We start from the raw sequence: 14,467 nt of genomic DNA, 5'->3' as shown, positions 1-14,467 counted from the left end.
AAATGTGCTTTTTATTCCATTTTTAAATGTGTATTTATTGTGACTTATTTTTCAAAGATAAAATGAAATATACCTTTAAATACATTTTTTATGCCCAATGGCCATCAGACATTATTCAATATCACATTACAGTAATCACTGATTCCAGAAAACAGTATTCTGACAGCCAAAAAGAGGGTTTGAGAAGTTTGTGGGTAAAACTGCAATATTTCCAGAATTTCTCACCTGGCCTTAGTTCATCTCCATATTAATAAGTGTTTTCAAGGTGTGGAGAAGTATCCATCTCCATATCAATAGGTGATCAAAAGGGTGGGAGGAACAAGGGTGTATCTGGACCAGAGGGGTTTGGTGGGGCCCCTTTTTACAGCCAGGTTGTGAGAGACATGGGCAAACAGAAATGGACAACTGCTTGTAAACAATAAATGGGTTTCTCCCATTTTATTTGTCCCTTTGACTGATTTTAGCTTCAAAGGTTATTTGCCCTGGGCTGGGAACATATTACCCCCACCCACCCCAAGTTACACTGCTGTGGGTAAATTTGGTCAATCACCCTGATTAGGCCTCCCTGATGGCTGCTGTCAGCCAATCCAGAAGCATCTGATTCTCTGAGGTGTTATGGGCACTTTGCAACCGCTGCAGGAGGGAAGGGTGAGTCATCAGGGAAACCAGTCTGCCCATTTCAGAACCTGACATAACCATGTTCTCCACCCCCATATCCCAGAGATGCAAAAGCCATATAGGCAGAGGTTCCAATGGCTTCTGCTGAAACTGGATGCTCATGTCCACCTGCTCATCCTGGGTACAGGGGCAGAGTATGGGGTGCTCCACAACTTGGGGAGCAGGCTGTTCTTCACCATGAGGAGCCAGCAGTTGTTGCATTTTTATTTTCTTTAATGCAACTGGGCAGGGCCTTTAATATGGGAAGGACTGGTGCCTCAGGCAGTGGCCTCAGAAACAGATTGGCCCTCTGCCCCATCTCCTCATTCTCCCCTGACATCTCCTCTACCATCTCTTGGGCTGAAGGCACTATTCCTTCCTCCCCCTCCCTCATGACCTCCTGCAACGTGGCTTCTCCTGCTGCTTCCTCCCTCACTGCTTACATATCTTCCCGGAACATGACTTGTCTTCTCAATAACTCTCTTTCTTAAGGGCATCCCATAGGTCATTGCCCAGCTCCTCCAAGCAATGCTGAAATGTATCTCTTTCCCCAATAACCCTTTCCACTATTTTGAGAAACAAACACCCCACAAACCTGGCCACCACACAGCCACTCAGAGCCTCTAAGCAGTCTTCTGTCTCATGTAGAGCTAATTCCACAGCTTCTGGTGTCTCCACCCTTCCCCCATTCTAGGGAAGACCCCACCTGCCTAGGTGGTGCTTTACCCTAGACCAATTCCCCACTAGGGGCTACCCAAGAAGAAGCCCCATGGATGGGGGGTTACTGGGTGAAGCTGCACCATGCACCACAGCTGGAGGGAAGGGTAAGTCATCACCCCCCACTGCAGCAGACACCGGGACCTCCACACCATCCACAGGGGAGTTTCAGGGTATCTCCCCATGATCTCGAGGGGCAGCCTGCCCAAGCATCATACCCACAAAGACAGATTTCTTGTTCACAGGTACTGCCAACTACTGCTAGGTGTAACTGCAGGTGGTGGCGGGGGAGGGGGGCAGTACGTTCTCAGCTACAGCAAATAACGTTTGAAGCTGAAATCAGTCAAGTAGAAAAATAAAGTTGGAGAAACCTTTTTATTGCTTACAAGCAGTCATCTGTGCTGGCCTGTGTCTCTTGCAACCCAGCCGCCAAAAGGACCCCATCAAACCTTTCAGGTCCGGGTGTGCCCTTGCGCTCCATACCCCATCCTTGTAACCACCTATTGATATGGAGATGGACTACTTCTCTCCACCCCTTGGAAACACATTGATATGGAGATACAGTAAGGCCAGGCGAGAGATTCTGGAAATACTGTGATTTTACCCTATGCACATTTAGAATTTAATGAATATACAAAGGGATGAATAAGCTACAATGTAAAATTTATAGGTCATCATAGTGATAGCACCTGTTCTTAAGTGCATGCTATCCATACCATGATAAATAGCAAAAAAATAAAAATCATTCAGAAAAGAAGTACAAGGTTTCAGGTATTATGAAAGTGTTACAAAATTTCCTATGAGTGGCTACTTTCCACATTTTCCTTGACACTGAAAATTAATTGAGTATAGTTTAGAAAGCATTGCACACAGCCAGAGGACAGGGCTCAAGCCCAGATTTTGCCATTTACTGCTCTGTTGCCTTGGCCAAGTTAGCTAAAGTATCAGTGTCCAAGTTTTCTTACCAACGAAATAAGGACATCAAGGCTTCTTCTATGTCACAGTAGTAATGGAAAGGAAGGTGTGGGAAAAAAATATTTCATGTTGACTTAGTTCTTTATGTGCCAAAACTGAGTTGGATAGTTTCCTAGTAAGTCCTTTAAAAAAAAAAAAAACCTATGCAACAAATATGCTTATGTTAGGCAGGAAAATAGATATGAGTGGGGTAGAAAGAGAATAAAGCTAGGAAAAAGCCCACTAAAAAAGACCCAGAGTTAATCAGCTGAACCTCAAAAAGCTACTAGCAACTTGGCCTGGAATGTTTGAATATTCCCCAGATAAAGGAGGGTACCTCAACATAAACCCTGGCTTTATTGTGTTAATCATGCAGGCCCAGCTTATTTTTTAACTTTACCTATATGCTGTGTTTTTCTCCTTCAGCCCTAATCAAGTAGTTTCAACCTAGGCAACTAATTTAGCATGCAGGCCCAGCCGTAGCAACATAGTAAAAGGCAGAAAGGAGTCTATTTTAAAGATAAGATTGCATTTTAACACTCAGGAAGTTAAGAAGTAAGATTCTTAACTTCCTCTTTAGCAAACAGACAATAACTCAGCCCATATTGGGGGCTGGGCAGGCGGTCTTGTTTGATTTGTTCCCAGACCAAGATGCCAGCATCCCAGGGAGAAACCAGAGCAATAAATTCCTTGTGTTAAGTTAATTTTAAATATTCAGAGACCACTTAACAAGTCTGTACCCTCAGCCCTTTGTCACATTCTTGAAAAATCCTTAAAAGGGGGAACCCTCAACCTTTTGGGGCACTCTTCTCTCTGAGGTCACCCACACTTTCTAAGTGTGTAACCTTTTAATCTTAAACTCTCTCTCTCCAACCTTTCAGGGTGCCTCTTCTCACTGAGGTTGCCTGCTGCACTTTTTCTCTCTTTAAGTAACTTTAAATAAAGCTTTTACTCTGCTTCACTACTGTGTCTCTGCCCTTCAATTCTTTCTTGTGGCGGGGACAAGGATGGAGGAAAATACACAACGCTCCCCGAACACTTAGTCCAGTTTTACAAGTGAAGATTCAAAGTTATCAAGTTACATTTCGCCCAGAATCACAAACATATGTGCCAAGGGTGGAATACGAATCCAGACCTCTGGGTTTTTCTGGAATAACGAGGGTGACCAACCATCCAGTCTGCCTGGACTGTCCTGGTTTTAGAAGAGGAAGTCTGGAGTCCCAGGAAATGCCTCTGTCCCAGGTGCACTAAGGTGGTCAGTTCCCTTGCTTGACAAATACCACATCAAATAAGTAGAATTATGGGAAATAAGAAGCTTTGTAAATTATAAAATATGTTAAAAACACAACTAATTGACCAGCAAGTTTACCTTCTTGCTTTCCTTTTATCACTATCTATCTTGGTATAAAGCTAGCTTGTTTTTACAATGTTTTGAAAACCATTATCCTGATCTACAAAAGAGTCTGTGATGCAAGTTCAGAAAATGATTCTCACATTAGCATTTTAAAGGCCCTGAGAAATTCTGCAGAAACAATTCCAGTTTAACTTTAATGATCATTACTGCTCAAAATAATTACCATTTTTTATATTTCCTAAACACCAATTACTTTCCATAAAAATAGTGTTTTGCATAACATACTGTAGGGTGTTAAAAGTTTTTTGGCCTGGTAAATTGTACGTACTTATTTTAAAAACAGTATCAATTATTTAGTTAAATAAAATGATTATATACTGGATTATATTTATCTGGAGAATGCTGTTTCTTCAGTGTATGAATAATCAACATAATCAAAAGTGATAAGCATTAGAAAAAGTAAGCCTATAAGAAAAATTTTAAAAACTTTTTTTCTTTTAATTTTTGGCGATGACTAAGAATCAACTATAGCCATAGGAAAAAGAACAGCATTATAAATAAATTATAAACTTAAAATGATTCACTTGTCTTAATTTCAAATTTAACTGCAGTACACCCTCTGGAAAAGAGCTGTCTGTGATAAAGTCACTGTTAATTTCCTATAAAGTCATTTGAACATGTACCTTTGAATCCTCACTGCATAAAATTGCAAAATCTTCATAAAAAACCATCAGTGGAGCAACAGGAACTCTCATTCATTGCTGATAGGAATGCAAAATAATACAGCCACTTTGGCAAACAGTTTAGCAGTTTCTTACAAAACTAAACATACTATTACCATATGATCCAGCAATTGTATTTCTTACTATTTACCCAAAGGAGCTGAAACCATATATCCACTCAAATGCCAGCACATAGATGTCTGTAACAGCTTTATTCAGCATTATCAAGACTAAGATGTCCTTCCATAGGTCAATGGAGGAATAATGTGGTACATATAGACAATAGAATATTATCAGGGCTTAAAAGCAACAAGCTACCAAGCCTTGAAAAGCCATTGAGGAACTTTAAATGCATTATTATTCAATGAAAAAAAGCCAATCTGGACACAAACTATATGATTCCAACTATATGATATTCTGGGAAAGGCAAAACTATGGAGATAATAAAAAGATCAGTGGTTGCTCAGGGTTGGTGGTAGGAGGAGAGATGCACAGGAAGAGGACAGACGATTATCAGAGCAATGAAAATAGTCTGTATAAAGTTATAATGATGGAAGCATGTTATTATACCTTTGTCCAAACTCACATGATGTACTGCACCAGGAGTAATGTGAACTTTGAGTCATTATGACATGTCAGTGTAGGTTCATCAGTCCTAACAAAGGTACCGCTCTGGTTGAGTGAAGCTGTCACTGCAGGAGGCCACCCACGTGTGGGGACAGGGTGTATGGGAACGTGTTCTTTCTGCTCAGTTCTGCTGTGAACCTAACAAGGCTCTAAAAAAATATCTTCATTAAAAATTTCATTAAAAAACCCCACAAGACCTTTAACATCTTTGGTAAACATACAAGCACATTCCCAAGATTGAAAAGACAGTTCTGTTGATGAGAAACTAAAATTAACATCCTTTATTATTCTCTCTGAATAAAAATAATGTTTAATCTACTATGAAGAAAGACCCTTAATGTAAAAGGAATACATTAAAAACAACATATTTTTGCCTAAATTATCCAGATTGGCTATTGACCTTGACTGAAAATCGACATAGGGTCCAAGACACTTACATTCAGAAACTTAAGATTTACTTTGGGATTTTCAGATAAAACTAATCAGATTCACTGAGAGAGATACTCAAACCAACAATTGTCCGGTTTTGAGTCACCCAGACTAGGTAGACTTTCTTAGACTTTATTTTGTTGGTTGCATAAATTCTTCTCCCGACTCTCCCCACTTCCTAGGAATCTTCTAACAGGGTGAACATTCCTTAATTTTATTATCTATGAAAAATAAAGCAAATATTTACAAGGTAGTACAGAAACGGCTTTTGGTGTCTGGAGTTGATACAACTATCTGCAAGTCACAACGATCTTTGAGAGACATTGGAGGTGTCACAGATTCAGCTTCAATTAGAAATGGTGATGCATGTTTTATCAAATGCCTAAATAAGCACTTCACATAATCATAGGACTAGACATTTGGGAGAAAACTGAGATCATCTACACTTATTCCCTTTCCAAATAAAGAAGTATGGAAATAAAATGAACCCAGGTATCCTGTAATTATAATTACATAGAATAGTAGTGTGTTTTTATTTTTAATAGTATAATATATATTTAAATAGTGCGATGTATGTATTATTTTTCAATGTTTTTGATAAAATATGTAATTTTATCAATGCAAATGTTTGATTCATGATCTTATTACAGTCATATAAACACTTTTTAAACCACAAAATATAAGGAACTAAATATTCCATGCCTCTGGGATGTGGCAAAATGCTTCAGTATTAGGCGTAGGGGAGCCCAAAGTGATAGCAGCGGTTTTGGTCAGTTAAAACATTGCAGCAACAGAATTAGTTCTACTAAGCCTCCAGGGTACTATTTAATGTACGACCCTAATAAGTGAACTGAAAAAGATTTTACTATTTTCAGACAGGCCTAATAACTCTCTTAGGACAGCAATTAAGAAAGTTTGAGTTTGTGTTTTACGTCGCTTCCTGAGTAAAATGAGATTCTTATGGGAAAGCCATTATTTACAGCACCACAAAAATGTCAGTCATGTATTACTGTTGAATTCTTAACACCAGCAGGACAGCACAGACACAAAAGTTGAACTAAGGTTCAAATCGCTGATGTGACAAAGCAGAATGGATAGTAATATCTCGCAAGTTGTTGAAGACACCAAAAAACACAGAAAATCTATCTAAAAATATAAATATTTGTAAGTTATTTTTGAGATAGTGGCAAATCATCTTTGTAATAGGCCTCCTTTTGAAATTTTTTAAGGAAGGTAAAAAGCTTACTTTAATTGTTCCGTTTAAACCCAGGTGTTATGTTGGTTCAGGTCTGCTTATGACATTTTACTTTTCATGAAGTAAAATACCACCATTCTGGCAGGGTTGAATAGAAAGAATTAAATGGCAGGGCAGAAATTTAAACCAAATTTCATGGCAATGATAATTACTTCTATTTTTCTTTTCCAGTGATTTGATATTTTCAGAGTGTTCACCTACATTTTTCATTTCAATTTCTCTTCATTTCAAAAAATCTATTATATGCCTATTCTATACAAATCATTGTATGAGATTCAGGGTCAATAAGATACAGATGATGCAATCTGCCTTTCAGAGTCATGTTTTTAACCACAAATATCTCTTAACTAAATCTGTATTAGTGTATTATAAATGGTTATGATTTTTACAATTATTATTTTTACAAATAAACTGAAAGAATTGGCAAAGGTAACAAATCCATGTATTTTCCTTCAAGCCACAACCCATGATTCAGATAGCTATCATCTGTTGCCTGGATTGTTTGCAGTACCTTCCCAGAAGCTCCCCTGCCATCCCATATACACTCTCCAATCCACTGCCACCAGAGCAGCCAATAAATCAAAAACGTGATGATCATGCTCCTCCAGTAGTTCCCTGTTGCTCTCAGAGTAAGACAAAAATGCCTTAGTAGGTCCACAAGACACATAAGAGCTGGACTTCCCTCAAAACACCTCTATTCGACCTCTAGTCTTATGAAATATTTGCATTTTCCTTGCACTGGGGATTTTACAGAACTTATCTCCTCTCTGGGGAGCCAACAGAGGCTCCCTTCTTTTTCCTAATACCTACCTTCCCTTCTGGTTTCAAATGCCATAGTGCTTCCTCAAAGAAGCTTTTCCTTACTTCCAGAACTTGGATTAGGAGCATCTTAGGGGTGGACAGAGTACCCTTGCTTCTCTGTGCCCACTCCTTTATTAAATTGCTCATGGCCTTTATTAAATACATACTATGGGCCAAGCCTTATTCTAGGAGCTGGAGGTACATTAGGAAACAAACAACAAAAAGATCCATGCCTCCATGGCATTTACTTTCCAGCTGGAGGAAATAGACACTTAACAACGTAATGAATAAAATAATTATAAATACAGTACACTAGAAGGCAATAATGGGGAAAAACCTGGAGCAGGGAAACGGCAATGGGACATACTCTGAGGGGTGTAGAGATTGCAGTTTTACAGAGGGAGCCTGCTATTGGCTTCCCTGAGAACAGGGCATTTGAACAAAGACCTGAAGAGTACAGGAGGCTTAGCCTTCAAAATTTTTAAGGGGAGAGTAGTCTAGAAGAGGAAATAGCCAACACAAAGGCCCTACAGTGGGAAGGTGTCTATTCTGCTCAAGAACAGCAAAAGGGCCAATGTAGTTGAAGTAGAGTAAGCAAGGGGGAGCATGCCAAGAGGTGATGTCACATGTCACTGGATGTCAGGGCATTTAGGGCCTCAGAGGCCACTGGAATGACTCTGGCTTTAACCCCAAGTGAAGTAGAGAGCCACTGAAGAGATTGGAGCAGAACAGTGACATAATCGAGCTTAGGTTTTAAAAGGACACAGATATGGTACATAGAGGGGTAAGTGTGGAAGCAGGGAAACTGGTTTAGATCACTGCAATAAACCTGGCAGAGATAGTAGAGGTTGAATTTGGGATGGCTGTGGAAGAGGCGGTAAGAAGGAAGGCAGAGCTGACAGGATTTCCTGAAGGCCTGGATGTGGGCTACCAGGGTAAGAGTGACATCAAAGCTATTTCCAAGCTTTTGGTCAAAGTAAAACTGAAAAAGACCTAAGTGCCACCAACAGAGATGGAGGAATAGTTTGTAGAGGCTGAAGAGGAAGCAGTGGTGGGTAAGCAGAAGTTTTGTTAAGAATATGTAGATTCTAAGATGTCAGTAAGACAATTCCCGCCAATGCTACAAGGTAATTGCTGACCTGTAGACTGAAGACTAAGACCCCTTGAAGAGTAGAACTTTGTCTTTTCTCTAACACCTAGAACAAGGCCTGCTTGCAGAGTGAAAACTCAATAAACATGTATTAAATGGATAAAGAATTCATAAATAAATGAGTGAATGAAAATTGCCCTAAATTAGCAAATTAAAAAGAGAGTCACATAAAAAACTTCAGTGTCATGACTCTAGAGTTATTTTGGTACAGGTTATAAGAATGAAGAAATTTAACATTTGCAAAGTATGTATGTGGTTATTAAAATGTTAAATATTGAAGCACTTAAGATTTTACTTGTATTTATTAAATTAGATTGATTTTAATTAGGCAATTAGAGAATCTGCATTAACTTTGAAAGAAGACTAAAACTTTAATCATTCACTTACTACTCCCCCAGCTTGAAATAATTTATATAATTTGTGAAACCTAACCACGGAGAGAATTTGAGGTAATGAATTGTATTTTTATAGGTTTTTATGCCTATAGCATAAGTTTTTATTATAGTATAATAAAATGTGACTTAAATTATCAGGCAAGGTACCTGGTGCAGTGACCCAAAAGACAAAATATAAAGAAATGATCTCATTAGAGACATTGTTGCTCCCTTTCCTTCCATAGATAATACATTGAGAACATGCTTCTTGTTAATGTTAGCAAGTGCTATATTGTCGCCTATCTAGTATTTCTTCTGTGTAGCCTATGGAAGCAGAATCAATCATGAAAGCCCTGTCTTGTAATTGCTCTTTTACATCTGTAGACAATTGAAGAGACTTATCTCATGGCGACTCACACAACATGCGCCTCTCACCCACCCCAAATACTTTAAATTCTTACAGCAGGAAAAAGAAAAAGTACAGTTTGCTGAATCTGTCACGCCTTGCATCACTTTGAGTCCTTATACATATTGCTCTTTCCCCAACACCCTCCTACACTTTCCTTCTGCTCAGCCACATGCAAAGCCCTGATCAGGCATCCCACCTCCAGAAAGCCTTCCTTAACATCCCTTCCTCCATATTGCCCTAGTCATATGCAGGGAGCTGGGTATTTCACATACACCATTCTCTATCACATTTGCTTACTGACATGCTTTCATGACAGTGGATTATCAAAGGGAGGGGTTATATATATATATATATATATATATATATATACATATATATATATATATATATTCAGTTGTTCCTGGCTCTCTAGTACATGAGCAATATGTGTCTGTGTAAGATAAACTCTCACTCAGAACCATATTCTCCCCCCAGATTTTCAGAAATTTTTCCCAGGCTTCAAAGATTATAAGAAATGTCTCCTATTGGCATGTACATTTCCAAAGCTGTGCTAAGTCTTTGTAAATGTTGTTTACACTTTCAGTCTAGGGTCAAACACTGAATGAGAGCCTAGTGTCTACACTTACAAGCCTTTGCTCTTCGTAGCACCTAATGACAAAGAGCCATCATGACCTCTCTAAAACTTGGCAGCAAAAGCCACATGGGGGACACTATCGAGGGGAAAGCTTCAGCAGGGTGGGAGCAAGGAAATGTCAGTGTGCAAACTCTCAACGGAGTGAAAGCTGGAGCTAGGTTTTGGCAAAAATGTTCACAGAATGCACTGCCAAAGATCTCTCATACTCCAAATTCGCCTTGCATTTAGATGTATGACAACTGAAATTTTAAAATGACACAACTACCACAAGAAAAAATCTCCTCCTTCTGCTTTCTTCCTTCTCACAGCAGGCAGCAGTGGGGGGCTCATGATGACTAATGGAGTATTCAAAAGGAGCACAGTACTTCCATTTGTGGGTGAATGGCACATGCACTCCTCATCAGAGCACTTAAATGGCACATCTCTGAGTGGATGGAAGCCTGCAGTTGCACAGAATGGGATCAGCAGGCAGGCCTCTACTGTGTGCAGGACAATCACTGCTGCCAATTGAAAGATGAGTCAGCCACTGGCCTTTTCAGCAGGAAGGCACACCCACAGGCCTACAGGATGCCATAAACAGTAGACAGGCTGAATCTCAACCAGCGTCAACCAAACAAGAAGTCACCAAGTTTTGAAAAAAAAATTTAACTCTGGCTTATTCTTTAACATCCTGTGGCATGCTTCCTAAGCTTTTCAAAATTAATAGGATCCATTTACACACCCAAAAGTAGAGAATTTCAAAGCCTCTAATCCTTATATTAAACCAGTCTCATGGCCAGACACAAATGTAAAGACAAAACATCTATATCTGTTTTCTTCCATGTGCAGAAAAAACAAACAAAACCCCACCTCTCTCTGATGAACAAGCACAACTATGAGAGGAACTGAAAGTCATACTGACTCGTTCATACAGTCTGCTCTATAGCATGCGAATAAACAAATAAAATCACTATTCATTTGAAAATCCTTTGCAACTTTTGCAAAAAGAAGCTGAACATCACCTCACCCCCACTCACCCTCCATCCCTGCTTTGCCAGATTTTACTCTTATCTGTGCTTTCAATAAGGTACCAACGGAAGAAATAAACCTTCCTATCAACTGCAGAAATATTTAATATTTGAAGGTAAATACATGCATGTACATGGGGAGACAATAAAATGCAGTGAATAAACAAGCAAAGTCCAAACTCATGGAGAATAAAAGCTAAATCTGGGTCATGCTTATATCAAAGCAGTGAGCTGCATTCAGTATTCAAAGATTCCTTGTTTGATTGCTTAAGGCATTATATTTATTTTTTCAGTTACTAAAACAAATTGAGATTTTTATCTTCTACCTACAATGTCACAAAGAACAGGCTACTCAGCAGCAGTTAGGTATAGATACAGATGACATAGATACAGATACAGATACAGACAGATGGATATAGATGGAGAATGGTGATAGTGATAAATAGATATATACCTTAATTGTAGCTGTGTGTGCCCCTGGGTACTCTTTTTCTTCCAGTGTTGACCACCTTTCTATAAATTTAGATACCAGGGAATCATCATAGTCCACTATCTGAAATCCAGAGACATTTGCGCCACCAAACTGAATTTTTAATAGGTCGCCATCAGTAAATCCCTAAACAGAGAATACATTCATGTCAGGCTTTCCATTAGGAAGCAAATAGAACTTAATATTTACCAAATAACTCAATACATTGGGGCATAAGAATTGCAAAGAATGCATCAAAGATAAAAAGCCTACAGTAAATGTTTCATGGATTTGTCAGCTAATACTTTTCAGCACCTAACATCATCTTGGCATTATATTGGGTTCTTAATCAAAGATTGTTTATTGCTCATACATACATAAAAGTTCTCCATTTTATTGAGAAATCTTTCATGAATACAGACTGAGCTCTATTTGCTCAGTCACAACAGAGCACCTCCACATTGTTACAGAGAGTTGATAACATTAAGCTAGTTCTCCAAAAGCTACAATTTGTGAGCAAGTTATTTCTATTTAAGTTGTTCATTCTCTCAAGCGATATAAAAAACTTTTAAATAAGAATGAAAGGTACTAAATGACCAGTTGTTATTTGAGAACAATTAAATATTTTCACATTAAGCATGAAACTTAATTTTTAATAAAATATTTTAAATCTAAAAAATCAATTTCTCTTGCATTACTAGGATGAATTCAGTCATTACTAAAACTAATATATGGTATTTCCATTGATTTTCAGATATTTTGCTGTCATTAATTGTATCTCAGTTTGAGAGTACATTCTCCCAAAGATGAAATCATAATTGTAATAAGTCACAATTATAAATAATTTCACCTTATACACAAATTCCTTATTATTGTGCATGAAGAACTGGAAATAACTGGAAACTAAAATATAGAAGAATCTTTTCTTTGTTGTTATTAAAAATATATTTGATATTAATTGTGTAGGGAAAGATAATTGCTTTGTTACTGGCTCATAATTTTAGTGTGTCTTTCTATCAAAATAATGCAAATAGTGCAAAACAGTACATAACAAAATCATAAATTTTCTGCTCTGTTCTACTCAAGAACTAGTTGAGGTGCTTCTAAACAAAACATCAATAATTTTTGTTTTTCATCTATTTATCTCCCTATTTCTGCATGAGACATTTTGGTTGTTTTTTCTTAATTTATACACTTTAGATATTTTTATTGAGTCTTTGCTTATGCCTGATGAGTATGTAAATCATTTGTATAAGCAAACCATTTCCTGCCTCACCCATTTTCATGTACACTCTTTTGATATTTATAATTCTGTTCTTCAGAACAAAGCCAAGTAATGTGGTAGGACTGCATTTTCTTTCTTGAATAATATTTCATCCTAATGTTAATAATTGCTTAATTTTTTTAGTACACTAACTTTCTATATATCTATTCTTATATTTTTTTCAGTAGCTTCTTTTCATATGCTTTTTCTTAAATAAAATATTCAAACATATCAAGTAACCTATTTCATTTTTCCTTCATATTTAATTTCCAGGACACCTGCTCAATGCTGCAATCTGAGTTGGCTCTTCTTTCCATCTTTAAGCTATTACCCTATAGGCCCCTTAACCACTTTTCTGAGTTGTTCCCGTTTCCTTGATAACTTGTTGCTTATGGATTACTCCTTTTTTCTACTAGAGTCCTCAGTAGCTCCTGAGACACACTAGAGGTAAATTGTTTGAGACAGTGTCTGAAAATACCTTTATTTTGTTCTGACTCAATTACTATTTTAGCTGGGTATAGAATTTTAAGATGAAACTCTCATAATCTGAAGATATTGTTTCACTGACTTACTGTTTTTACAGAAAAATACAATGTTGTTATTTCTAATTATTTTTTTATGTGACCTGCTTCATACTCTTCCCCACCTATCAGAAATGTTCAAGATCTCCTATTTGTCATGATGATACTATCTCTGAAATGTCATGATGATATTTTCTTTAAAATCTGAAAGAAGTCCTTCTTCTTCCATCTTTTTGTCATTGGGCAGATCTGTGTCACTCAGTACAGGACATTTTTCCAAGACATGTTTCTTTGATAATTTCCTTCCCCTGTTTTCACTATTCTGACTTTCTAGAATGCCTGTTAAGACACTGTTATCCTAAGATTAAAGGTGGTCTAAGTTCTTTATAGGTTCCCCACATACACTATTTTATTTTGTATTGTCATTTTGTTACATAATCTGGAAGGTTTTTTCAACTTTATCCTCAAAGTCATGTGATTCTACTTGTTATTTTAGAAAAAAATAAGTTAACTTCCAGAGCTGTTTCTTTTCCCTGATGTTTTCATTTTCATTTTTCTAACATCATTTTCTCTTTTTTATGGATAATATATTCTCTCATTTCTCCAGATATTCAGTACAATTTTAAACATTCTTCTCATGTTTTCTGCCTGCCCTGTTCCTGTTTATTTGTATTTCATCCTTCATGACAAAGAATTTTCTCAAACACCTGGCTATTCTTGGCTATTGAAGAGTAAGAAACTATAAAGTTTCCTGGAAAGTCTATGTGCATGGGTGCGGCTTGCTGATGAGTGTGTGTCCCTGTGAGGTAAAAATAGTGGAGTGGATTGCAGTGCTTTTTGTCCATATCTAAAGGGTTGAAGACAAGAGAACTGGATCCCTTTTGACCACTTCTTCATTCCTTGTTTACGATTTATCCTTTTAAATGCTGTATCAGGAACTTAGTCACACCCTATGTTTTGGGAGACTAATCAAGCATTCAGCAGTTCCTCAGAAAATTAATCAATAATATCTGAGGATTTTTCCATCTTTTATAACCACCTACTTTAACACTCATCAGACATTGTACATGGAAAAAGGGATATTCCCTATCAGTAGTTTGTAATATGATGGCCCTTCAACTTT

The 14,467-nt window shown here is 37.5% G+C and overlaps 1 protein-coding gene across 8 annotated transcripts in view; it reads right to left on the bottom strand.

Annotated features, from left to right (window-relative positions):
• The window catches only part of GRIA2 (glutamate ionotropic receptor AMPA type subunit 2), a 135,964-nt gene that overhangs the window by 34,112 nt on the left and 87,385 nt on the right, over positions 1-14,467 (bottom strand). For all 8 annotated transcript variants that reach the window (XR_008995778.1, XM_036887833.2, XM_036887829.2 and 5 more), the window contains exon 6: positions 11,545-11,706. Coding sequence is in view for 7 of the 8 variants with exons in the window: in XM_036887833.2 (XP_036743728.1) it covers positions 11,545-11,706 (162 nt within the window). In the remaining variant the exon portion in view is untranslated. The remainder of the gene's footprint in view (positions 1-11,544; positions 11,707-14,467) is intronic.

The sequence above is a fragment of the Manis pentadactyla genome, chromosome 1 (assembly GCF_030020395.1).
Source record: "Manis pentadactyla isolate mManPen7 chromosome 1, mManPen7.hap1, whole genome shotgun sequence".
NCBI lineage: Eukaryota > Metazoa > Chordata > Mammalia > Pholidota > Manidae > Manis > Manis pentadactyla.
The sequence above is the reverse complement of the archived record's forward strand: the minus strand, read 5'-3'. Positions and strand labels throughout refer to the sequence as shown.